The following is a 24,572-nucleotide window of genomic DNA, read 5'->3' as shown; positions in this document are numbered from 1 at the left end:
AATGCTCTTTTAGTAGAGGAAATGGAAAGGAAACAAAGGAGGCGAGAGCAGAAGCCCCATTAGCCCCGTCGTGCTCTGTGCCTGCAGAGGTCTGCGCTGGGCAGCCCAGAGCGCAGCCTGCTGTCACCCTCTGCCAGCAAGGACACGCTGGGCTCACTGTCCTGCCTGCCCAGGAACAGCTCCTGCGCCTGTGTCCTGTGCTGGAGCAGGGAGAAAAGGGATCTGGAGTGGTTTCCCTGTCCCACAAACGTGGCTTTGTCCCCCTGGCTGCACCATCCCTGCACTGTCCCCCACTGGAGGCAGGAGCAGCCCCGGGGCTTCATTCAGGGCTGTTTGCAAAGTGCTTGAGATTCTTGGATGGCACTACAAGTGAATGAATTATTTCCTTGGCTTTGATCCAGCTATAGCTGTATTGCATGAATTAATTTTGCCAGTGGCTCAGCAATGAGACAAGCCTTAAATCTCCAGACAAAATAGGGATGAAAAGCTGCATTTCGAGGTGGGGAATTTTGTGGGCTTCAGGAAGGAGAAAAACAGAGACTTGCAGACCAGTTCTGTGGTGAAAGGAATAATCTGAAAACCTGCAGTGAATGTGTTGTAGGTACCAAAGGAAGACTTTCCCTAAAGCATTAATAGAGGCCCAACCACTATGTGAAGCCAGATGGAGTTTAAACCAAAATGGGAATTTATTGGCTTTGAAGGCATCCTTAGAAGTGAATATTGCCCTTCAAGCCAGGCGTGCATGATTTGCTGGTGCTCTCAGGTGGTGGCATTTCCCTGCTCCAGCCTCCTTTCTCCCCCATCAGGGCTCCGTGTCCCTCATGCAGCATCTTCCCTGCACCTGCTGTCACCTCACAAGCTGCATCTGGCTTTGTGCAGAGGTACATGTTTGTGGTGATCCCTGTTTCTAATGTTTTGCTGAATATCAGTCAGCAGATACCATTTCCACATGACAAGTTTTTGATTAGTTGCTGAAGATTAGCAATTTGATTTTTATCTCAGTAGCTTCCCAGTAAACAGCACAATATGACCTTCTTCAATTGGCATCTTGAACTGCTGCTTTCAAGTGTTATCTTTAAACTAAAAACCAAAGTGAGAAGCTTACACTGATTTATGTTCCTCTATCATTCATGCAGAATAATGCCAGACAGGTATTTTCCTTGCTCTTTCCCTAGTAATGAACTTGGCAAGCTGAGCTGTGTTCTGTGCCTCCAAGACAGTGCTAATTATTTTAATTTTGGTGGAAGAGTTGTATCTTTGGGGGTTTCCAGCTTGATATATCTGTGTGTGCCCTAAGAGGAGCCTCCAGCCCCCAGGACTCCTGTGCAAGGTGTACAGAGGGTGGGTGCTGGCTGATCCTCTGGGAGCCTGGGCTGGAATTGAAACGGCTGAATTTTATTGCCTTATTTCTAATTTCAATGTGTCTGTGACCCTAAAGTGCCTGTGCATCATCTCACTTCCCAGGGAAGGGTGACTTTAAACAAGTGAGTGATTTGGAGTGGAATCAGCATGTTGCACACTGAGGCAGTCAATTCACTAATTAAGGGAGAGGGGGAGGAAGTAATCTGGAGCAATCAGCAGGGCATTTCATTCCAGTTCCTAATTTTCTTTTTTTGTTGGGCTTCAGTTTTTGAGAGAGTAGAGAGCTAATGATTTTCATGAGCTCCTTTGCAGTACTGAAGGTGTGTGCATTGATGTAAGCAGTTGTATTGTGATCTCCATTCATGTAAGATACAAATACCTGTCATGTAACTGCTTGAGTCAAAAGAAAGCATTTAGAAAAATATCTGTGGCTGAGTTTTGGCATAGCAAGCAGTGCTTTTAGGGTATTTCCTAATCTATTTACCTCACATTAAAAATAATTGAAATAGATATCCTGCAAAACATTCCCATAAGAATTCAGATTTTATCCTTGAGCAGTTAATAAAAGACATAAGGGAGAAATGTATCTAGCTGTAGTGACCCAATGTCATAGTGATTTGTCATATTATTTCTTCAACTCCTTTTCCACGTGGTGTGTGTAGAGAGAGAGTTTGGTGCTCTGTCACTGGGAGTTCAGCTTCCAGTCCTCAGAGATGCCAGGGATAGCAGAGTAATTCCCTCCTCTGATCTCACTTCCAGTGTTAATCATTCTGACATGACATACCTGCTTTTTAACCGGGCTTGGGTTGTGTGTTACAGCCTGGTTCAGGGCAGACGCTTAACACTTAGAAGTGTTCAGCCTCTGTTGTGTGTTTGGATCCCATTGATCTCTCTGGCTGAGGGAATTTGTGCTAGGGCTTTAGAAGTGCCTTTCTCCATATGAATGCTGCTGTGAATCAGAGACTGTCAGCCCCAGGGGGGGTCTGATACTTCTCAGATCAGAAACAAAACAAAACCCACCTCTGTTTCAGTTGAGCAGTTTAAGGCTTCCCTTCAGGATGCTGATTTGTTCATGTGCTGTTGACTTATGGTTTCTGAGTTAATCTGAAGCGAGCTCATTTTCGTAGCCAGTTTCAGCATCGCTGAAATTAATCAAACACCTAGCCTGGAGAATATTCATCCTAATCTAATCTAAAATTACTGTTTGTGTTGTGCATGCCTAATTATTCATCCTAAATCATCTCTGGAAGATACATACTGTCTTGTTTGTGTTTTTATTCAGTATTTATACAGCTTAGTGCTTAAAGGTAGCTGCAAAGAACATAAAGAACTTACCATTCTCTTTTTTAATCTCCTTTACAGAAGGACATGTCACTAAAGCCTCAGGAGCGGAAGGAGAAATGGGAGAGGCATCCAGGCAAGAAACCCAGAGAATCTGAGAACTGTGTGTCTGCTGAGCCAAGTGAGAATGGCCACAACAACGATGCCGGGAGCTCGGAGAGAGAGGCAGAGAGAGGCAAGGAGAGGATGAAGAAGAAACTGCCCTTGAAGCTGTCCAAACAGGTAGGGAAACAATCTCACCTGAAGAGATCTCTCGGCCTGGGGCGCTGTGAAGTGTTGGCCTTGCTGGGAGGTGAGGTTGTCCTTGTAATTGGCTTCTCTGGTTACCTGTGCTGGTGGAAGCAATGCCTCTCAAAAGACTTGTGGCCAAGTGCACAAATCCTGAGTTGAGGGCAGGTTCCATAAGCTGAAGGGGAAGCCTGGTGCACTGGGTAATGCAGAAAGGAGCAGATCTCCCTGGTGCCTGCAGCTCTGAGACAGTGCAGTGGTTCATACAGTGGATTTGTGGCCCTGATGGTCTTGAACACAAGCAGGAATCATCCATCAGATCCTAACCTCCTTTGGAGGAATTGTGGTGGGCAGTGTGCACCTGGAAGCTGCAGACTTGTATGGCCATCTCTTGACTGGAGTTTTGACTTACCCCAGAACAGAATGTTGAGGAGGAGAGACTATTTGAGCATTTTAGAAGTGGAAATTAATTTTGCAGGAAGCTGTGCTCTGGGCACTCTTTCCTGTGTACCCTTCTACAATGTGCTGGAGCATTAATGAATGAAGAGTTGTGATGCTGGAGGGAATTATTCCAGAGCCTCCATCTGAGGCACAGTGTGTGCAGAGGGGCAGGTGACAAGAAAAGGCTCTGAGGCTGGCAGGCTCTTTATCTCCAACTGCTGCTCAGCAGGGAGGTTTGTGAGTGGCTGAGTGTGCATTCATGGCCTGGCAATCCCATGGCACAGCAGCTTCTCTCCGTGGACACTTTCCCAGTTGTCCCTAACGGGGTGCCAAGTGGCAGCCAGTGGGAGCAGCAGCGTGCTTGACCTTCCAGCATTTGTTCCGAGCTAGGAAATGCACTAAGATGAAAAAAGTGGGTTTTATTCTCCATTTCTCCAGCAGAAAAGAGCTGTTTAACTCAAGTCACCTTCTGTTCTGTGAAACTAATCCTGTGTGTGTGCCAGGCAGCCAAAGATTGAATTGTCCAGTTACTGGAAATGTTTTTTCAGACTTGCAGTACTTAAACATTTAAAAATATGGCGAAGGTTATGTCATGTAACTCTCCCCTGTAACTTCTCCACCACATACTCTTTTGTGTTTCAGTATATTGATTTAGAAGGGCTCATCACATTTTAAATTAGAGATTCTCATGATCTGGTGGAAGTTATTTCTTCAGTTCTGTTACACTGCAGGAAATGCAGTGCATGGCAGGGATTTGCATAGTTGTGGATTTGTGAGACAGTGGGGAGGTTTCCCATTCCTGCAGGAGGAAAAGGTTGTTAACAATGACAAGTTTCCTGGAATTTAGTGGGTGAATTTTGCATCTCAGGGTTATTAAACATAGGTTTATACCTAATTTGGATAGCTTACTGTAATTAATGCTAATTATATTGAGATGTTGCTTAGAAATTGCTGTTCAATTTGAAGCTTTCCTTCTACTCTCATCCCTTCTCTTCACAATACTACTGAATTGTCATCTTTTCTATGCAGCCTCCTCTAATAAATCAAATTGGGCATTATAATTATGGCATTCTGCTAATCCTTGTAGAGAGGTGCAAAGTGGTAAGCTGATTTCAGTGCCAGGTTGTCTGCTTTGTTTAGAAAATTAGATTTATATTTCACTCCATTTGACAAAGCATCCAGATTGCTGTTGCTCCTGAATATTTGGTTGTTCTGTACCTCGGGCTATGGGAAGAGGGCTGCAGGAACCAATCTGTCCTTTCCAGCCTATTGCTCCCAACTGTGTATAAAAACCATTCAAACACATTTATCTCTTGCTGTAACTAAGCAGAGGGAGGAAAAGGCATTTCAAATGGTCCTTTTGTCCAAGATTTGTCAGAGTTTGAGGCTGCTGTCAACACGTGTACACAGGGAAAGGTGCTGACTCCAAACTGCTGTTCCGCAATGGGGAGCAACAAAAGCTCTTGCAACCACCAGGTGTGTCGAGGAGTGAGGATGTGTTCAGAGCTGTGGTGAATTCTGGTGTAGCCAGAGTGGCCTGCAGTAAATCCAGCCCCTCTGAAAGGCTGTGACTGCCTCCTCCAACACAGGAGCATTCCTTAAATTGAGTTCATTGCCTTTCCAAAGGCCATGTCCAAAGCTAACCCAGTGCCTGGGGAAAGGAATCCCCACCACAGCTGCAGACTGTGCTGGGGAGGGAGAGCAGCCTGTCAGCCCCTTTAAAAAGGGATTTAAAGGTTGGATGTATGATTTGATTAGATTAAGTAAGAGGTACAATAAGATGAAACCTCTCAGTTACACTGCTCCCTTATGTGTCTTATGTTGTTCTTCTGGTTTTTGGAGAATCATTCTGTGAACTTTGAGTCAGTCTTTGATTAACCTGAGCTGAGCTGTTCTTCTCTTTGCTCATTTCATTTTTGGAGTTGTTTATTCCTCTGAATGTGTGAGCACTGTGGATGTAGAACAGTTGGGATTTTGGTTTTTTTCCCCTTTTTTTCTGCCCTTTCTGTACAATCACCACCTTCTGAAAAGAGCTGGGGCTAATAGGAAAGAGTTGCTGTTATTTCCAGTTAGTTTAACCTCGAGCTCTCTGTTTAGTCAGCTTGGGAGCATCATGGTGTGTTGAATATATTTAGCTGTTAAATGCTGCTGTAATAACACAGCGTTCTGCAGATAGTCATTTGTCACGAAGATTAGTGTCTTACACCTCCTCCTTCCTTTTCTCACCCACTGTTTAAATCACCCGGGATGAGGGCGAGTCTCGGAGAAGCTGAGGAGAGCGGGGTGGTGCAGTGTTTAGTGCTCATAGGAGCCTGGAGGAGAGGGCAGGGGAGCGAACAGGTCGTGTTTCTCTGGAGGTGTGACATCTCTGAGGCTTGAGCAGAGCTTCCTGCAGGGAGGGAAGGCACAGCCAATTCCCCAGCCCTCCCCAAACTGCTGAGTGCTGTCGGTGATTAATGGATCGTGTTGCCGGGCTGGAACTGCTAAATTGCATTAACAAGTTTGATTACCTATTCATGTGGTTTCTCTGTGATGCTCATCATCTCGTTATCCAACATTCATTAAGGGATGTAACACCCTCCCTGCCCCCCAGGAGGGCTGTGCTCTGGGTTACTGCTGATCTGAGCTGAAGGTGATACACCAAGTCATTTTTTCCATCCAGGATGCACGTTGTTTCTTCTGATGTCTGGGTGAAAATTGATAGCTCCTTTTCAAACCATTTACGTACCCTTGGCCCCATTTGTGCATAGTAGTGGGGGCCTTTCCCAAGACAGGTCTAGAAACTCATCTGGATAATGAAATACTGTGGAAAATTTCCTTTGGCGTCATACTGCTCGTGCTGGCAGTTGGGCAATAGGATTGTGTAGCTGTTTAGTGTTACTTGCATTTCCCAGATAATGGTAAATAGTATTTATCATGCTTGGATGTGAAGCCATGGTGGGCTGGAGGCAGTGTGTGCTTAGTGGTGCACAGTTCAGAGGCTGAAATGTCCCTTTCTTAGCTGAGATTCAGCAGCCACATAGGAGAGTGAGTCTGAAAAATAACCTTTGGAGTCTTTGTCTTTAGCCAGAGGACATGGATATGCCTGTTCTTCCATGGCTTAATAATGTAGCATTTGGAAGCTGAATTGTGTTTAAGAGGGTCTAGATATAACAGCAACTTATTCTGTTACCTTCAGTATCTCAATTACTAAAACCCAATGAATTCTAGGCAGTCGGCTTACAGGGGAAAAAAAATAAAAAGAAGAAAGGTTGCCTTTAATGTGGGTTTTGGGGATTGGTTTGGTTTGGTGTGTGCTGCTTTGGTGTTTGCATTTCGCTGCTTTTGAGCACTGAAATTATACAAACTAGTTTCTTTTTGTTTCTAATTGATGTTACCCTTTTTTTGTTAGCAGATATTGTTATTTAAACCTTCTTTGAAACTAAACAACAAAGCCAGAGGAAAAAAAAGTCTATTTTCTTTTAATCAGCAAAACGTTGCTTAAAAGCAGGATCCATTTCTACCTTTGTAAGTACAAGGCTGTACAATTTGGACATGAAAGCTCTTGCAGGGAGAGCTTAAAAAAGTGTTGGCTGGGAGAGCAGGGCTGATAAGGCAGCGGCATTACCTGTGTGCAGCCTGTGTCCCAGATTTGGCCAGGCTGTCTGGACAGGAAAACCAGGATTGGGCTGTCCCCAGTGCCTTTGGCTCCATCCAGAGTGGCTGTGGCCAGAGCAAGGTCACCGTGCTCAGTGAGCTGTGATGCTGGGCTCCAGCAAAGCCTCCCAAACACCAACTCCCTCCTGGGCTTGTGCACAGCCCGGCTGGCTGCAGAGCTCCTGGTGAGGGTGTAGGGCAGGGTCCTGGCCCCGGGGATTTGGGGGGAGCCCTTGTTTGGGCTCAGGCACAGCCCCAGATGGCCCTGCCCTGCTCTCTCACGCTAATCTGCGGCTGCAGAGGCTCCGCAGCTGCCTGGAAGCCACTGGGGAGCGGCTCTGAAATGGGCAGCACAGCATCCAGGCATTAGCTTTGCTAATCCAGGGCCTGAAATCAGCCTCATTTCAATCAATAGCAATCTGTTTGCACTGTCAGGAACTAATTTAAAAATCTGCTTTAAGTCCTGGTTAGGCACTTGGTATTCTGTTTTTTTGGATCAAAGTAGAGGGAAGCAGTGGGCATAGCACAGCAGTGGCAGGAGGAGGAAAAATCCTTTGTAAATAAAAAGTGGATGTTTATTTCCCAAATGAAACCCTGCTATTACAAAGAAGTGCTGTTGTTTTTGCTAAATTTATCCAAGAATTCATCAAGATTCCTGAAGTGGCTGCCGAGCCCGCTCTGCAGCAGAGGGAGAACTTTGCAGTGTGTGTAGTTTGTTTAAAATGCTGTACCAACACTAGACCATTAAAGTCTGCATTATAGCTGTGGCACAGGTAACTTCATCATGGGATTGCAGCCACCTTTGGAGAGCTACAGCACAGTTTCCATAACAGATTTCTGTAACACACTGCTTGAAGAGTAGTGCAAAACAGTGCCATAAACCCTCTGGGAACTGTGACAGGAGCAGCCTTTGCTTAAGCCAGAAAAAATGTATTTCGAAACCCTCTGCAGTTCTGGTAGGGAAACACAAATTGAAGGGACCATGCTCGTTAGAATTGTGGGGTGTCCAATTCTTTTTAGACCAGTGCTGAAGAATGAAACAGAAGGATGTGCTGGATTTCACTACACTGCAAATATTATTTTCTGAACAGTGATGTAAAGCATGTTTTGGCTGCTGGAAGTGTGATATATAAGAGAATGTGGCTTTGTCTTTTTCACTGGATAGTGAAACAGTTGCTTGTCTGGAGCAGTGGGTTCCCCTTTTGTAGCTGACCCTCCTTTGCCAGGATGGGTGCTCCAAGTGCCCCACTTGTCTCTGGTTAAGCCACGCTGGTGCATGTTGTATGTGTGTGAAAAATCAAATCAGTTATGAGCTCCATGTTTTAAAACTCTTGCTGGTCACCTTTAACTTCTCTGCCTGCATTGAGATGACTGATAATGATTTTAGGTCACGTTTGCTTAAAGATAGCCTCAGAGAGGAGCAGAATAAAGGGAAGCAAGGCAATCCTCTCTTCTCATGACAGTCTGTAAGTAGCTGTGAATGAATCTCATTACAGCAGCTTCTTTTGAAAGGCAGAAATAAAAAGGAAATTTCATTGCTAACAACTTATGTGGCATTAGATGCTATAAAAAAGGTTGGTGGTGGTCATTGGTTACATTGTTATAAAAGAAGAGCTAAATGGTCTGTAATTTAGAGACGGGGATTTAATTACATGAAGTAATTTACAGGAAGCTATAACCACTTGTATCTTTTTCTCTGTTGAATATAATTGGTTGACACAATGCACTAAGACCTCTTTCTTTTCTTTCTTCCTTCCTCTCACTTTGTTTTATTTGTGGGTTTTTTGGGGAAGGTACCAAGATAAAGCACTTCTGTTGGATCTTGTGATTTTTAGCAAGTTGAGAAATGGAGTAGTGTGGGCTATTTGAATAGATTCAGAGCCCTGGCTGGAGGTTTTAATTGTACATCTCTTCATAGCTGTGAGCAGGACAAGTTCCAGGTGTCCTGTGAGATGTGCAGACATTATTGCCAGGTTTAGTGTGGATGCTGCAGGAGGAGCTAGGACCCTGAAGGAGCCTTTTTGGATGTTGTTTTTCTGATTTGGACAAGAAGCATCTAAAAGGTTCCTTCATGTTGATTTAAGCACTGGCTGCCCAATATTTTAGCTAACTTTGCAGAAGAGGCTGGGATGAGTTACCTGATTGTAGCCTCTGTTCCTCTGCTCGCACCACACGTCTGCAGTGATATTTGGGATGGTCACAGGTATTTTTATTGGTGTGAAATAAGCACCATTGCTGCAGACAGCCAATATTCTTCTCCTAGCACACTTAGCAGTGTGATGACTAAACCATCTGTGCCACACCAGTCTAAGTCTGAGCTGATTCCAAACAAACAAAACGACATCCCAAAGTCACAGGTGGCGGAGGCGGGATAAATACCTTTTCCATGAGGTCCTGTTCCTTTCCCCATGCAGAACTTGTCCTTGCTGACTGCTGGCCATGGCTCTCAGCTCCTGCAGGAGGCTGCTGGGGTACCCAGCGTGCCAGGATTGCTTTGGCAGCTGCCAGTCCTTGCCTGAAGTCATCCAGTGGCTCTGCTCCAGCTGACTTGGCTTTCCTTGTGGCAGCCTCTCAAAACTGAGCTATATTCCCCCCCCTCAGTCCTTGTGGAACTCACCCAGAGCTGAGCTGTGTTCCACCTCTCAGAGCTGAGCTGTGTTCCGCCTCTCAGTCCTTGTGGAAAGTCTGCTCGACTCATTGAACTGAATAGTAAAATCAAGGAAAAAAAACTCTTTCCAGGGGAAATCTTATCCACTGGAATAACATTGCTACAAGGGTCCAGGGAGGAGGGAATGGATCAAGGAAGGGGTGTTGTCCAGGGCAGCCTGAGTAACAGTGCCATGATGAGCAGCCCTGTGATGCTGTGACATTGCAGCCTCCTGGAAGGTGGCACTAGATCTCATGAAGTTGTTTTTCTGTTGGTTCTCAAAACTTTCAAGTGGTCATAGGGCAATATTTTATAATTTGACATGACATTTATTGGCTGTAGTGTCAGTCAGATGTCTTTGGAGTTAGAGCTTCAGTCCTTTTAGGATGGAAGCTGGAGGTAGCTCAGCTGGACATTGTGGAGTACATCTGCAGCTTTAACATGAAAAAATGAACGTTCCAGTTTCCAGTTACTTTTTAGCTCCTCTGGAGCAATTTTCAGTGTATAAAGGTGTAAATGAGGATGACAAAAAGAGTCATATTGAGTGTTGCCTGAACTGACAGCTTTGAACTTGTTCCACATTTGTACATGTGCTCCTTTCCTTCCTGGTTCAGGCTGCAAAAAGCGACAATATAAAAATAAAGCATTTATTCTTTCCTTACTGCATAGGAATAACCATAACAACTGAACAAAGCTGAGGTCCTCAAAACCCAAACCCCATTCTGCAGAGCTGGATTTGGTGTTTTCCCACCGTGTGTCCATGCCCTCTGTCAGAGGGGCTGGCAGTGTCACCTGGAATGCTCCTGGGCCATGGCTGGGAGCCACTGGAGATTGCCTCCCCATTCTCGTCTCTCACTTTCCTTGCCACTGCCTCATTTTGTTCATAAAGCAGCTTGTAATTGAGTGTTTGACAAAGAAGTGTTTACAAGCAGTGTTTCTTGTGCATAACTGCCTAGCTGAGGGGAATAACAATTTGGGTCTGAGTTTCAGCCCTCCTTTGTCACTGTCGTATCATCGTCGCTGGCAGAGCTGTCTCTGCTTAAAGAGAAAGATGGATTAAAATTGTTCCAGGGCATGGCACCCCAATGGGAATGTGTGGTCTTGGAAGAAGCTGCCAGCTTTTCTTTGTGGCCCCTGCTTGTCCTTTTGTCAGTGTCCTGATTTTGAGTTGACCAAGGTGTTAATTAATTACCAGGTGAGGTGACTTGGGGGTTTTTACACCCCTGGAGTCTGCTGTTTTAGGGGGAATTCTATTCTAGCCATATGAAATGGGATGGTTGGAGTTCTGCCAGATTTTAAACCTTCTCTAGGCATTGTGGTGGGTGAGATGCTGTCCTGATCTGTGTGGGGGTATGGTTGGAGTTCAGTCTTCATGGGTTGAACTGACAGTGCAGATGGGACTGGTGTAATCAGAATAAAAGCCACGTTTAGCTATCACACAGGAAGAAAGGGGCTCTAGGATTAAGCTTTTTAGTTCAGGCAGCATGTGGGTGTTTCAATTGTCCATGCTAAAACCCTTCTGCAAATTATGCCAACCGGGCAGGGTGTGAAGGGAATAGAAGCAATGAAGTTGTGCCTGAGTAAGAAACAGCTCAGGCTTTATTTAGACCCATTATAGGCCATTAGCAAAGGGGTTTTTTTCTTTTGAGAGGGGTGTCTTTTAAAGGGGCTGTTTGCAGGAATTAGCATGTTTGTTCAGGAGTGATGGGAGCAAGCAAAGGCAATCCCTAGAATAACCCACAAATAACCAGAGGCACATGGAGCTCCAGCATGGGGGGCTGAATGGGATGGTTCCCCTTAATGCTGGTACCAGTCTGTGACTCAAACCCTCACACAGAGCGAAAAGAAATAAATCACAACACATGAAACAAAAGTCATGCAGTCAGGCATGAGTAAGACTGGTACTCAGCCTTGTGGCCAGTGAGATTAACTCCTTTCCTGCTGCTTACTGCAAGCCTGAAGTGATTTCTGTAGCAAGTTTGCCAGCATCAAATCTGCTTTTCTGGGTAGAGTTATTGCTTATTGGTTGATGCTGGTGTGTTGAGCAAAACCAGACCAAAGTCAGAGCTTTACTGATAAAACTAGGAGAGGGTTAATGTGATGACTGCACTGCTCAGAGCATCTGTGAATTAGTGCTGTTGCTTGTCAGAGTTATTTGACTGTAGCAATGTACTGAGCTGGTAAATTCCTGTAAGGAGATGACCACACCACTCTCACACCCAGAGTGACTTTTATTTGTCCTCATGCAAAGAACTGCAGGTGTTTTGCTAAGACATCTTCCAAATCCCCATAGTCTTGTTCTGAATCATCCTGCTGCTTTGAGGAGCTCAGTAAATAAACAGTGTGGTTTTATATGCCTGTACAAATGCTGGTCTCTTACAGCTGGGTATTTCCTCCCTGTTTACCTGACTTGTCAAGAGCAGAGGCAGAAGAAAAATGTCTTTGTGACAGCTTTTTTTTTTTTTTTTTTTTTTTTTTCTCCTGATAGTGAAGCAAAGGAATAAAGGGATTATTTTTTTCCCCAGACAGTATACCCACAGCAGCAGCACCAGGGACCTGTAGTAAATTGATCAAGGAACATATTTGACCTTAGGGCTGCTTGTTAGAGAACATTGTTATAGGCACGTTGTAATAGCAGATGTAATAAAGTCTGCATTGTCCCAGAGAAAAAAACCAGAACAGCAGCATGTTTTGTGGTGGGTTTTTTGTTGGTGTTGGTGGGGTTTTTGTGTGTGTGTGTGTGTTATTTAGTAGGAGCTGCATTGTTGTCTAATAACCCTGGGTCACCTCAAATAGGCATAAGCCTAAGGCAGAGCCAAAAGCAGGTGTTTTGGTAGTTAGAGGTTTCACTGACCCAAGAAACAGGGAGAGAATATTTTTCAGGAATTAGGTATCTATATAGTGCTTTGTGTTCATCCAGCTATCACATACCTTTGTAAAGATGATTTCAAAAACCCATTTTTATTGCTGCAGCGTTTGAATCCTAGCTCCTTGAATTGCATATTTTTCTTAACTTTTCTCCAGTTATACAATTACCACCACTCTGGATCTCAGCATTTACTGACCTGCCAGTGCACTTTAAGAATAGGGATTTATTTACAGTTCCATGATAGCTGCTCATCAGAAATGATTATTTTTCTATGAGAGTGTTTTAGTGGCTTGAGACTTGGTGCTTGTGAAGGCTGAACACATCTATGTGTTCTTCCTATGAATTAAAAAATACAGAAGAGGATAAGCTTTGTTGTGAGTTTCCTCCCTGTGAGGGTGGGGCTGCCCCATCCCTGAAGTGTCCAATTCCAGGTTGGATGGGGCTGGCATTGCCCCCATAAGGGTTCAGTTAGCTGAGAGCCTAAATCCCAGTGACTTGTTGATGCAATGTGCCCCTTGTTCACTTCAGCATTTACACAAATCCCACAGATCAAGTTTACTCTCATTTCTTATTTCATATTCTGACACCTTTCACTAGAATAAATGTCTTTCTTCTAGCTTGATAGATCCAGGCACATAAAATGTACAAGCTGTTTTAAGATGTTTGTTGTGCTCCTTTAATGAGACTCAAAATAAGATTTCTGATCATTCCAGAGGCATCATGAGCTCATTTTCCTAATGGCTATTATTTATTTATTTTGGCAGGATGTCTGTAACTTCCATAGGCAATAACAGGAATTTCTCCTGCTTCAGCTGCGTTCATTTGCAGGCTGTAGACAAGGAGAGGATTTCTGCAGCCCTCAGCACCACGTGGCCCACATTGATCAGGTGTATCCTGCTGTTCAGGGACCTGTGGGGATGAGCTGTCACAGCCTCAGGTGCATCTGCTAAACCTGCTGAAAAGCTGAAGGGCTTTTCCACTTGCTTCCTGCAGCAAAGGCTGTTAATGCAGCTGCACAAATTGGAGCCCTTAGTTAATTCCTGGTTAGGTATTGACACACTTGTTGACTTGCAGCTTGTTCTGACAGAATATGGATTTAATCAGCAGAAGTCAATCTTTTCTTTCTGCCTATCCGAAAAATGAGCTGTTTCCAGTGCTGAACTATATATGTTACAATAGAAATTAAGCAAGTGATAAATTCTTTTTCATTATCAGATAGTTTCTTTCACCTAGTAGTCACTTTGTAAGGAATTAACCTGTACATGATATTTTTATTTCTGTGTTGAGTATGAATCTTGATCTCTAGCGTGATGGTACTTGGGATCTGAGTTGGGTTTTTTTATTTTTCCAGACTCTGCAGACACATAATTTTAAAACCCCTTCTCATTGTTCCCCTCAAAAAATTACTCTGGGAGAGGAGGAGAGGCCATATTCTTGCCAGTAATGATGGTAAAGTTGTTGAGTTTAAAGGATTTGTGCTATTAGATTATTGGGCAACAGGATGAATTGCTTAGCCATCCTTATCTGTAGTGGGGAGAAAATAATTTTTACTTAATTTTAAAAATGGCTGCAATACACAGAAGAAAAGTAGCAGGGGACATGATGATTATTGTTTTACCATACAGCAAAATATAAAACTATATTTTCAACCTAAAGAAGGCAGAGAGGAGGTCATTGCTGTAGGAGTCTGGGTCTTGCAGGGTATAGTGGACCAGCCTTAAGCTGTGGAACCTCATCATCCACAGACTTGTCTGGATTTGGAAGCAGCCCTGGCACATCAGCTCAGAGCTGACTCAGAGCACAGCCAGCTGGTTCAGGTGGAGGACAGGGGAACAGTGACTCCATCCAAGTCAGGATTTCTGCATCATGCCAGATGAATGTGCCAGGTCAGGTGCCCAGGATGGGTGCCAGCATCGGGTTTCAAGGACTTGCTCAGAGGTGCTGAGCACCATTCAATGATTTAATCCAGCAAGAACCTTGCAGAAATCTCTGGCAATTGCTGAGGATGATCTAATGCTGGTATTAATCATCATCTCATGATTGAGAACTAGGTGTGAGTGCTGAGGGTGTTTCCACAGCACAAACCCAGGCAAGGATCTTGATAGCAAACTCGCTGAGCCAGTTTTTAAGCCTAACCATTTTATTTTTCTTAATTATATACCCTCTAAAAGTCTTCTAGGGTGAAGAGCTAGTTAGAAGTACTGAATGTGTAATTTTGTGGTTTTCTGTCCTTGGTAACTGGCTTCTTGGGTAGCTTTAGGAAGGAATAGATCCAGTTAAGGAAGCTTCAAATAGGGCTCAGGTATCTACTGCTCTGAAATAACCCCACTTGATTATGAGCTTAGAGTGTGAAATGTACATAGAGCTGATTGCAGTGAGCCAAACAGGCTTACCAAGAAAAAAAATAAATCTGCAATTCAGTGTTAATGCATTTATTTTATTCTTCCCAGAAGTGGTATTTGGTTATGTGTTGCCCTTAGCTCAGAGATCCAGCCTTACACCTCTCATTTGGTCCTTTGCTTTCCTCACTGACCTCAGGTGGGAAGTGGCAAAAGGAGCTGTCAAGGTCTAACTGGGTGTGAGGGTGGCAGATCTGTACTTCAGGGGGTTTGGCATCCAAAAGATTTTTCCTACCAGAAGATGGGAGGGAAATAGCAGCTGCTGGTGGGTTGTGTTGGCACCTCCGGTGCTGGTGGCTTACATTCTGTTTGCTGAAACTAACTGGAAAATATTCCGAATTCTTAAAATTCTGCCTGCCCAGCAGAATCCATGGGGAGTGTGGCATTCCTGGGCATGGGAATGGTTGCCTCGTTTAGCAACAAGTAATGACTACTCAGTGGCACAGGCTTCAGCAGAGAGGAGGAGCAGGAATGCAGGCCCATGGGGATCCCAGCTTGTTAACCTGGGCTCTGCTACCTCATGTGTGCTACCTGGAAGGAGATCTGGGGTGCATTCATCCATGGCACAGCTCTACCTGGGCTTTGCTGTGTCCGTGTTCCCGTGGAGCTGCTCGTGTGGAAGGGGGACAGTTGGGCTTTGTGTGAGTGTGAATGCATGTGCATGTCTGTCAGGTTTACTCTTGCAGCTTAGCTTAATTCATTACATAAAGCCTGTTTGTCACACATGGCTTTAAATATCCACGGGCCAGTCTCATGTACTGACTGCAGTGTCAGTTGTAAATACAGTGAGGAAAGGAGGCAGTTTACCTCAGATCCAAGCACAGGGGATGAATGTGGCCTGTGATGGGAATCCTGCTCCTGACCCAGTGCTGTACCTGCCTTCACTGAAGCACCAGAGGTTCAAGTGACTTGTCAAAGGCTGCAAAGCAAGGGAGCAGCCCCACTGACATTTGATATCAGGAGCCTTCTGCTTCCCAGTCTGCTGCTGATTTACACTTTCATCCTTCAGTACACATAACTGCTGCTTGAATTAAGCCGTGACACATCTTCACTTCAGTGTAAAATGATTTCAAGTTAGACCTTGCAGAAGGAATGTTGTTCCTCCCGCAAACACCGCGCAGGTTCAGCCCGTTCCCACCTGGTCCTTGTGCCAGTTGAGCAGCACCAGCTAATAAATTACAATTATTGAGGTCTCAATCCATCATGTCTGAGCCGTGGTGTTGCCTGTTCCACTGCATTGACCGGGGCCGTTTGCTGGCTGCTAATGTGCTGCGGTTTTACTCTGTCTTGTCCCGTAATGATGGCATCCCTTGTACCAATTTGAATCCTATTAGATTGCAATTAATTTCTCTCTGCTGCAAACTGAGGCTGAGTCAAGTGCTGTTCAGTGCAGAGCTTACAACACGGATGTATCACAAGGGTGAAGTGCTAAGAACCCAGCCTGAACAATTTTTTAATCTGTGCTTCATGTTCCCCAACTTCCCTAATGGCACTAATTAGCAAAGCAAATTCATTGCTTTGGGAGCAGAGTGTGAGCAAGTGAGGAGCAGAAGGATGTAACTGGTTGGAGAATGAGAATCTGAAAGGGGGGCAATTGCAGAAAGCTGTTCTTGTGGGGGAGGGATCTCTGCCTGCAGGTACAAGAGGTTTTGATTTCACTGCAGTGGGACATTCTGCTACAAGACTTGTTGAGCTGGCTTTGTTTCACAGTGAGTCATTTAATGCATGGAAAGTCCTGCTGCAGGATCCATGAGGAGCCTATTCAGGCATTGCTTTGATGTTCTTGGTAGGAAAGTGCCTGGGCAAGGTTAGTTCTGTGTCAGGATCAATGTTTCTCTGGCAGCGCAGGTGCAGCCTCATGGGCACAGACAATGCACAGGTGCATTGAAACTCCTCCCTGAGAGGGAAATCCTCAGGGCCCCAGGAAATCTTAAATGATCTTCCTCAGCTCTGTTTCTGTAAACACCCTGAGAATGCCAACACACAGTGCAGTCACTTAGAGAATAGCTGAAGTTGCTTCCTGGAGGAAAATTGAAAAAAAAAATAATGCTTGGGACAAGAACCCCCATCTGTCCTTCTTGGTTGTCAGTGCAGTGCTGGAGCTGTGCTTTCAGTGCTAAATAAATATGTAAATGTCAGCATGCAGTCATAAAACAGTTTTGTTTCGTAGTTCAAGTTCAGATTTTGGAGAAGGAGCTTGATTGCACCATCACAATGCAGTTTCTGCTGGATAGATTGATTCTTGGAAGCAAACTAGATTAATACTGGGAGGAGACGGATTTAGAATTCATCCTTCTCTGTGGTTTCTATAAACTGAGCAATACTTCTGGGCTCTTTGTTGCTCTAGCAATTTTCTCTCTGTTGGATGATGACCCTTTCAATAAGTGGTCATCCACATTGAATTTTTCTGACTCAGAGCTTTAAAAACAGGGCTTTTTATTGACTATAGAATTCCCATACTGTAGCTTGACCTCGCTGTCGGCTTTCTTTGGAGACTACACAGAGATTTCAGCTAATGCCAAAAGAAGCCGTTCACCTTTTAAGCTTTCTTTTCCCTGGCTCATAATCTACATCTGAGTGAAATATAAAGTGTTGCTTATCTGCCATCTGCAAAGCTTCAGTAAGCTCTGGGCTACAAGAGCCCAGCAGCTCTGACACAGCTCTGCAGCACCGGAGCTGCCACAGCCCTGGCACTGATGGCTTTTGGGGCAGGCAATTGCTCAGACAAAATGGGAATATTGCCTTAATTTTCTTTACTTATAGAACCACTCACATTGGAAAAGAGCTCTAGGATCAAGTATTGCATGTAAGCTTTGTGAACTTACTGTCATTTATTAACTTATGATTGCTGTCACATATGACACTGAGAGCCCGCTTGGCTCCCTTCAGCAAAGGGAATGGAATTCTACTCAGTGTAAACCCAAACAAGAAAAGGAAATGCTGTTACATATTCATATTTGCAATTTGTATTTGAAATCTCACATTATATTTGTTCCAAATGGCCTTTCACTGAGAGTTTACAGCTCTCAGCACAAAAAAGATATTTGGGGTGGGATAGGAAGGAGAAGGAATGAAGGAGAGGATGCAAAGAAATTAAGAAAGCTTCTAAAGTACAATTCCAGTATTGTTTGTCAAGCTGAAATGGTTTTATCTTTAATTTTGAGGCAGGCACTCTGAATTTCATATGCTGCTTTCCTCCTTAATTAAGTAATTTTGTTCTACTGCATATTTATACCGTGTCTTACTACTGTAAGTAAGTAGCTACAATATTACCTCTAAGCAAGGCTTCTTGAAATGATTAAAAGTTGATGTTTATGTGTGCCTGTAGTTTTGGGGCCTTTCCACTGGAAATAAATATTTCACCCTGATTTATATTACATGAAAATCCCCTTAATCATAGCAGGAACAAAGGTGGTTTCTGGAGTGAGGTGCAGAAGGTGTGTGGGTCATCTCTAGATCCACAAATGACCTTCAGCAGGTTATTTAAGGTGCTTTGCTCCCAACTGTTCCATGTCTAAAGGCAGGCATAACACCTTCCTATTGCACATAGGAGTTGCAGGTTGACATTTTGTGACCATTACGTATTCCAATATTGCTGAGACTGGGATAGGCTATAAAAAGAACCACTCTAACCTTCCATGTGCTAGGAGTAGGAATTTCAGGCTCCCTTCAGAGCACCCCGAATATAAAGCTATCAAATCTGCATGTCAGATTACAGAATAATGTAAATGGTGGATGTTGGTGGATGAAGGGTACTGATGGCAGTCTCTGGATCCTGTCAAATTGCCACAGAATCAAACTTGGGAAAATGAAGGTTTTGAGAGTACCTTGTTAGGTTTGTATGGGGATTTCATGCTGGAGTTTTGCTCTGAATTACTCTGTGCTGCTTAGCAGAGGAGAGGTGGTGACTTCACAACTGCACCCCTGGGCTGAGTGCAGCCTAGGAGATATGTAGGCTTTTTTATCTGTACTTGGGAGATATCTCTGGATGATGGACCCCTGATTTACCCTAAAATAAAAAAAATATAGGAGAGGGTAGGTGCATCAGGCTGACACATGCTGATTTGTGCTCTCTCTGGTGAGCGGGAAGGGAAGGGAGGCACAGCTCAGCAGGTTGAGGTGGAGCTGGGGAAGCAGGGCAGGTCTCCATCGCTGTTCCCAGCGTGGAATGCTGGATTTCCCCACCATGGCTTCCCATCTGCCCCCTCCTCCTGAGAGTTGCTGTGCCCTGCAGGCTGCCCCAGTGACTCCAGTGAGTGCTGGAGACTGACTGTGAGCTGGTTGCAGTCAGAGGAGATATTTTCACAGTTTACATTGCCCCAGGGTCTGACCTGTGCTCCCCTCTTTGCAGCTCTCCCTTCTCTCCGTGCCAGGGATGTGAAATCCAGAATCTCTCCTAACATGCACTTGGCAATTTGTGTCTGTGTCTCTCTAGCTGGAAGGGCAGTGGGGACTGTGTGCATTGATTGCTGACCCTTTGAAATGTTGGCTCTTCCAATTGCTTGAATTTTTTATAAATATTAAGTCTCTGCATAAATGATCTTGTACAACTTCTACAAAGCATAAAAGAGGAGAGGTTAAATTGAAAATGAGGTATATTGGACTTCAGAGCACAAAGATAAATACATATTTAAGATGAAGTTTAAATGAATAGTTCCTCTGGATATGTACTAGTGGGTTCAGAGGGTAATTTTTTTCCTTAACCTTAATATGTTCCACTCTAGCCGTGCAGATCTAATTAGTGAGAGCAGCACTAGCAGGGCTGAGGCACTGTCACTGTGCAGGCAAACTGGGCAAGGCAGAAGGGAACCAGAGTCAATACTCTGGGCTTTTTCCCCATTTGTCATCAAGTTTCATTCCTCTCAGTCCTGGCAACTTGCTGATGTTTCCCATCAGCAGCCTGGCCAGGGAGGATATTCCATATGCTGCATAAACCCAGGACATCACTGGAAAGGGTGGGCACTCCAAATATACTGCAAGCTAGTAACTCTTGCATTATTTATCTTTTGGTTTGGTTTCCTTCCTTTTTCTTTGACTTTTCTGGAGCTGCTGGTTCTTAGGATGAGTGATGCATGAAGACAGTAAGTGATTGCCAATCCTGTGCTGTTTTCAGTGGTTTTTAGCTGGTGCACCTTCATGGATGTGACCATCTTCATTTGTTCCTCTGCCACTTGACATGTCCTGTTTGGCTTCTTACAGAAGTGCCAGATTTTGCATAGATCCATCTGTGTTCTTCTCAGGGGCCCTATTTGGAAAACACATTTCCCAGGCAGGAAGTTTTTCAGGAGTACTGCTGGGTGCTTGTACAGTAACACAGACAGAGCCCTTGTGAATATCCTCAAAGTGCAGATGTATTTTCAGATCAGAGATGGATTTAAAAAGTTTTAAAAAAACCATTTTATTGTGTAAGAATTAATTGATTGTGATTTCTGCATTATTGTAACATGAATCACAACTGTTGGCAAGTCATAACAATTTTGCAGCTCTCACAAAAATGGGAGTTAGGCCCATGGCTTTGAGAATTCCTGTGACTTTGTTTTGTAAGCAGTCATAAACTGTTTTATAAAGATAAACTAGTGAAAGATTTGGGTTGTGATCTGGAGATAAGGAAGTCCTCTATGCTGATTGTTTAGAGTTATCAAACCTAGTGTTCAGAATCATAATATTGTCCTCAAAAATAGATGATACTTTAGCATAAAATATTTAAATCTGTATACTTGCCATTTAGGTACATAACTTTCAAATCCTGCAGTTATGAAGGCTGATTTAAAGGCATTTTGAAAGGAAGAAAATTTAGATTTTCAGATTTCAAGACTCCAGGGTGTTGAATTTGAGAAAAATCTACTAAATATCAGAAGACTGCCAACTCTCTTGAGCTAATGACTGTGTTCTCCTGTCACAATGGTTGTGCTTCATTTTGCATTATAATGTTGTCTAACAGCAAGTGGCACTTCTGATTCTTTTGTAATTTCCAAGCAAAATGCTGTTTGCAAAATAAACATGCTGAGCATTTCCTAAACCTAATGTCATCAGCAGAAGTGAACTGCATAGCTGGGTCAGTTCTTTGGTGGAACAGAGATGGCTGGCTTCTCTTAATGGTTCTGCACAGATGTGAGCCCCAAATTGTTTTCTTCCTTCCTTCAGCTTGAGCAGACTGCAGCTGTGCTGTGTCAATTTATTGCTGTGCAGTGGAGAATGAAGCAAAACCTTCCCACTTTGCTGCTTTTCAACAGAATTGACAGTAAGACAAAGCAGAATTGCTGTGCTGCTGTTCTTGGAGCACTGCTCTGGTGAGATGGCCCAAGGATGGCTGCCACACCACGGGGTTTGAGCACAGCAAAAGGGAACTGAGCCGTTGCTCCTTTATATCAGCCCTCCTTAGGGAAGGGAGAGAGGGAAAAACAAAAATGGTTTTGCTTAACTCCTGTTCTGTGGATTGTTCTAGTATTTAATTTAAAATAATAATCTAAATAATATAACAAGGATATGTTATGTATTCTAAAATATAGTAAGTGAGGGAGGTGGCAGGGTGAGCAGTGATGTAGAGACCTGGTATTTCTTCTCTCCATCTTCTAATGCTAGAAATTGATGTATCTGTAACAGTGAAGCTTATGTAGCAGTGGGCCAACTTAACTGGCATGTGATCAAAGGGTTTTTTTTGCCAAGATTGAGTTTCTTCCTCAGAGAAGCCTTTAAAATTTAAGGGTAAGTGCCATTAATAAGCATGGTTACTGTCGCCTCTTCACATATGCAGTGAAGTTTATCAGCCTGGTGTTTGTGAAACACTGCCCTGCATTAGATGAAAACCTTGAAGCTTGAGTGCAGGACATAACTCTTGGTAATAATCAAGTAGCTACAAAATTTACCTTTTGCTGTCAGTTTGTTAGTGTTCTGCACAAGAGTTCTCATTGCAGTGTTGCAGATGCAGGCTTGTGGTGGGGCTGGATTCACTGTGGGTATCCAGCAAACAAACAGGGGAGGGCTGGAAGCAAACTCCATGCCCCTGTTCCCAGCTGCTGTGGTGGGCTGCATTTCCTCCCTGCATTAGCAGTGCAGATAACTTTGAAGAGCAAAACCACAGGAGAGCAGTCGGGCATGCAGTGGTGTTTGAGTTTGTTCCTCCACATGGTGGTAAGTGCTGCAGTTAGCTAGCGCTGTAGGAAAGCTGCGGGTAAACGTTGATTCATGTGTTTGAGGGGATCCGCTCCGGCAGCGGGGGAGGCACTGAAGTTGTCTCTCTGCGTGTGTGTAGGAGGGATATTAAAGATCCAACTTGTCAGGGTGTAAATTCATGCCAGAATGAAGGAAAGAGAAGGCTCCAAGTGGAGGCTTGCTGGATGGTTCAATTCCTGTGGTGCATCTGGGAGACAACAAAGGTGATGTAAACCGAGCTCTGAGGGCGGGTGATGCACAGGAACTGGAGAGGAAACCACAAACCCCTGCTCTGTGCAAATGAGAGCAGCAGTGGCAGTGAAGATTGGTGCCTTCTGAGAAAGCTTCAGTGGTAGGCAGTGTAGAGGGAGTCCTGTCTGCAGGTCAGGCTGCTGGACCTGCTGGGCTGCTGGTAAAACTGAGCTAAAACATAGGAACTGTCTTAAAAATTTGCATGTAATTTGCTGAACTTTCTTGGAGCAGAAGTTGTAGAAAGAAAAGGGAACTAGGACAAAAAGCTAGTCAGTAACCCTGGGAGAGTGAGGTTTCTGTTATTCTTGTGAAGCACATCCCACTTGGAAGGAGCAAATGGCCTGGGCTGTTCTGTGTGTGATGTCTGCCCCTGGCGCACAAACACTCCGTGGTATCTTTTGGTGACTTAATATTTATGGCATGAGCCACAGGCCATCCAAGCCAGTCAGACCTAGTCTGGGAGAGCTGAAAATATGACAGCCTGAGTAAGTACCATTTGAGAGTATCAAAGAGCTATAATAATGTGGATAGCATTACATTAGAAAACCAAGGTGGGAGGATTACATGAAAGCAAAACACACAGACAGGCCCCAAGGGGAGACCATCCACCACAAAGGATAATTTCCTATGGGATTCAGCCCCAAGAGCACATTCCTCTGAGGCTGCTTTAAAGCATCCAGGCAAGACATCTAAGGAGAGAGAAAAAATTCATAATGCTTTTCCTAAACAACTGTGTTATAGCTGGAGCAGATGCAGCAGTGCCTGGTCTGCAGCTCTATCATTCGTCTGGACTCCTACATGTTTTCCTCCCTGTGATCTCCTTTTCAACCTAAGAAGGATGTTTTTGAGATTTTTTTTTTTTTTCTTCAGGGAGAGAGGAGGAGAAACATCTTTCATCTGTGTTTTGGTTTTGTTTTTGCTATGTAGGCAGTGCTGCAGCCAGATCCAGGCTGTTCCCTGGGAATTGTTCTGACTTTGCAGGACAGCATGGTGGTGTTACCACAGCTTTCCCCACAAAACAGGAAGGGTTTTCAGTGCTTAATCCTGGTGGTTGTAACCTAAATTCAATAAGAAGTGATTTTTGTTTCCCCCTCCCAAGCGAGCTGCTGTTTATGCCCTTTCTCCCAGACGTCCTCTGCAGTAAGTGGATCTCACTCAGACTCGAGTGCGTGCTGGTACCTGCAGTGTCTGTGTGCATTGCCACAGAGCATCGTGTACAGTCCTGGACAGGGCAGGTTTAGACTCTTTTGTGAAGCTCTGGCAGTGCTTTGCCCTGCAGTGTTTGTGTGAAGGGCCAGGAGGAGAATGCTGGCTGTGTTTCTCCTTTTCCCCCCCTCTAGTCCATGATGGAAGCACAGCAGGACCACGAGGTGCTGCAGTTGCAGACACAGAGCCCTGGCAGGAGGGTTGGGGTGTTGTGGGGCACAGGTTTCTCATGTGCCAGCAGGAGCTGTCTGTGCAGAGAAAAGCCCTAGTGGTTTGTCATTTCAGCTTCAGACCTCTGGGAATAGAAAGACTTTTATTATGGGGAATGTGCTGGGGAAGGAGCAACAGCATTAAAAAAAAAAAAACCAAAAACAACAACAAAAAAACCCAAAACCAACAAAAACAAAAAACAGTCCAGTCCCTCTGTGTGACAGTAAAATATTCAGGGAAATATGTGCTCTTTATCCAGCAGGCATCCTGGAACAAGGCATTGGCACCTCTATAACACAGGAACTGGAGCAAGATGTTTGGAAAAGACAGATAGACAGCTGGTTTGTGCCCAGCTAGTGGTTGTACATAATCCATCACTGCCAGGCCTGGAAACAAGCAGGAGCTCACAGGCACTGACTTCCTGGCACAGTGTCTGTTCAGCAAAAGCTCAGTGGTGGCGCAAAGCTTTTCGGGGCCATGCAGAGATGCAAAATCCCTTCATTCTCCCTTTGCTGGGGAAGCTGCTGGTAGGTGGAAGCAGCTGAAGTTTTTGGGCTGCTGCAGTCCTGGAGGAGCTGAGATCAGATGTTTTTTTTTCCTTATGTTCAGTCTGCACCCCTGGCCAGCTGGTGGGATAAGTCACATTTTCAGGGAAAAAGAGGAACAAAGCAGGAGGATTGGGCTTGGGGCAGAAGTTTGTGTTAGAAGGTTTCCTAAAAACTCTTCTACTGTTCTTGCAGTAAAATTTGTTGTTGTTATTATCACTCCAGAAGCCTGTAGTGTGATAAAAATTCCTTCTGGCCATGGTGCCCATACTGTGCCCTCAGTG

At 44.4% G+C, this 24,572-nt stretch overlaps 1 protein-coding gene across 15 annotated transcripts in view; it reads left to right on the top strand.

The window, feature by feature from the left end:
* Positions 1 to 24,572, top strand: part of FBRSL1 (fibrosin like 1) — a 495,930-nt gene that overhangs the window by 131,435 nt on the left and 339,923 nt on the right. For all 15 annotated transcript variants that reach the window (XM_063173528.1, XM_063173525.1, XM_063173535.1 and 12 more), the window contains exon 2: positions 2,725 to 2,925. In XM_063173528.1, coding sequence (XP_063029598.1) covers positions 2,725 to 2,925 — 201 coding nt within the window. The remainder of the gene's footprint in view (positions 1 to 2,724; positions 2,926 to 24,572) is intronic.

The sequence above is a fragment of the Melospiza melodia genome, chromosome 20 (assembly GCF_035770615.1).
Source record: "Melospiza melodia melodia isolate bMelMel2 chromosome 20, bMelMel2.pri, whole genome shotgun sequence".
In the NCBI taxonomy this organism is placed as follows: Eukaryota; Metazoa; Chordata; class Aves; order Passeriformes; family Passerellidae; genus Melospiza; species Melospiza melodia.
The sequence above is the reverse complement of the archived record's forward strand: the minus strand, read 5'-3'. Positions and strand labels throughout refer to the sequence as shown.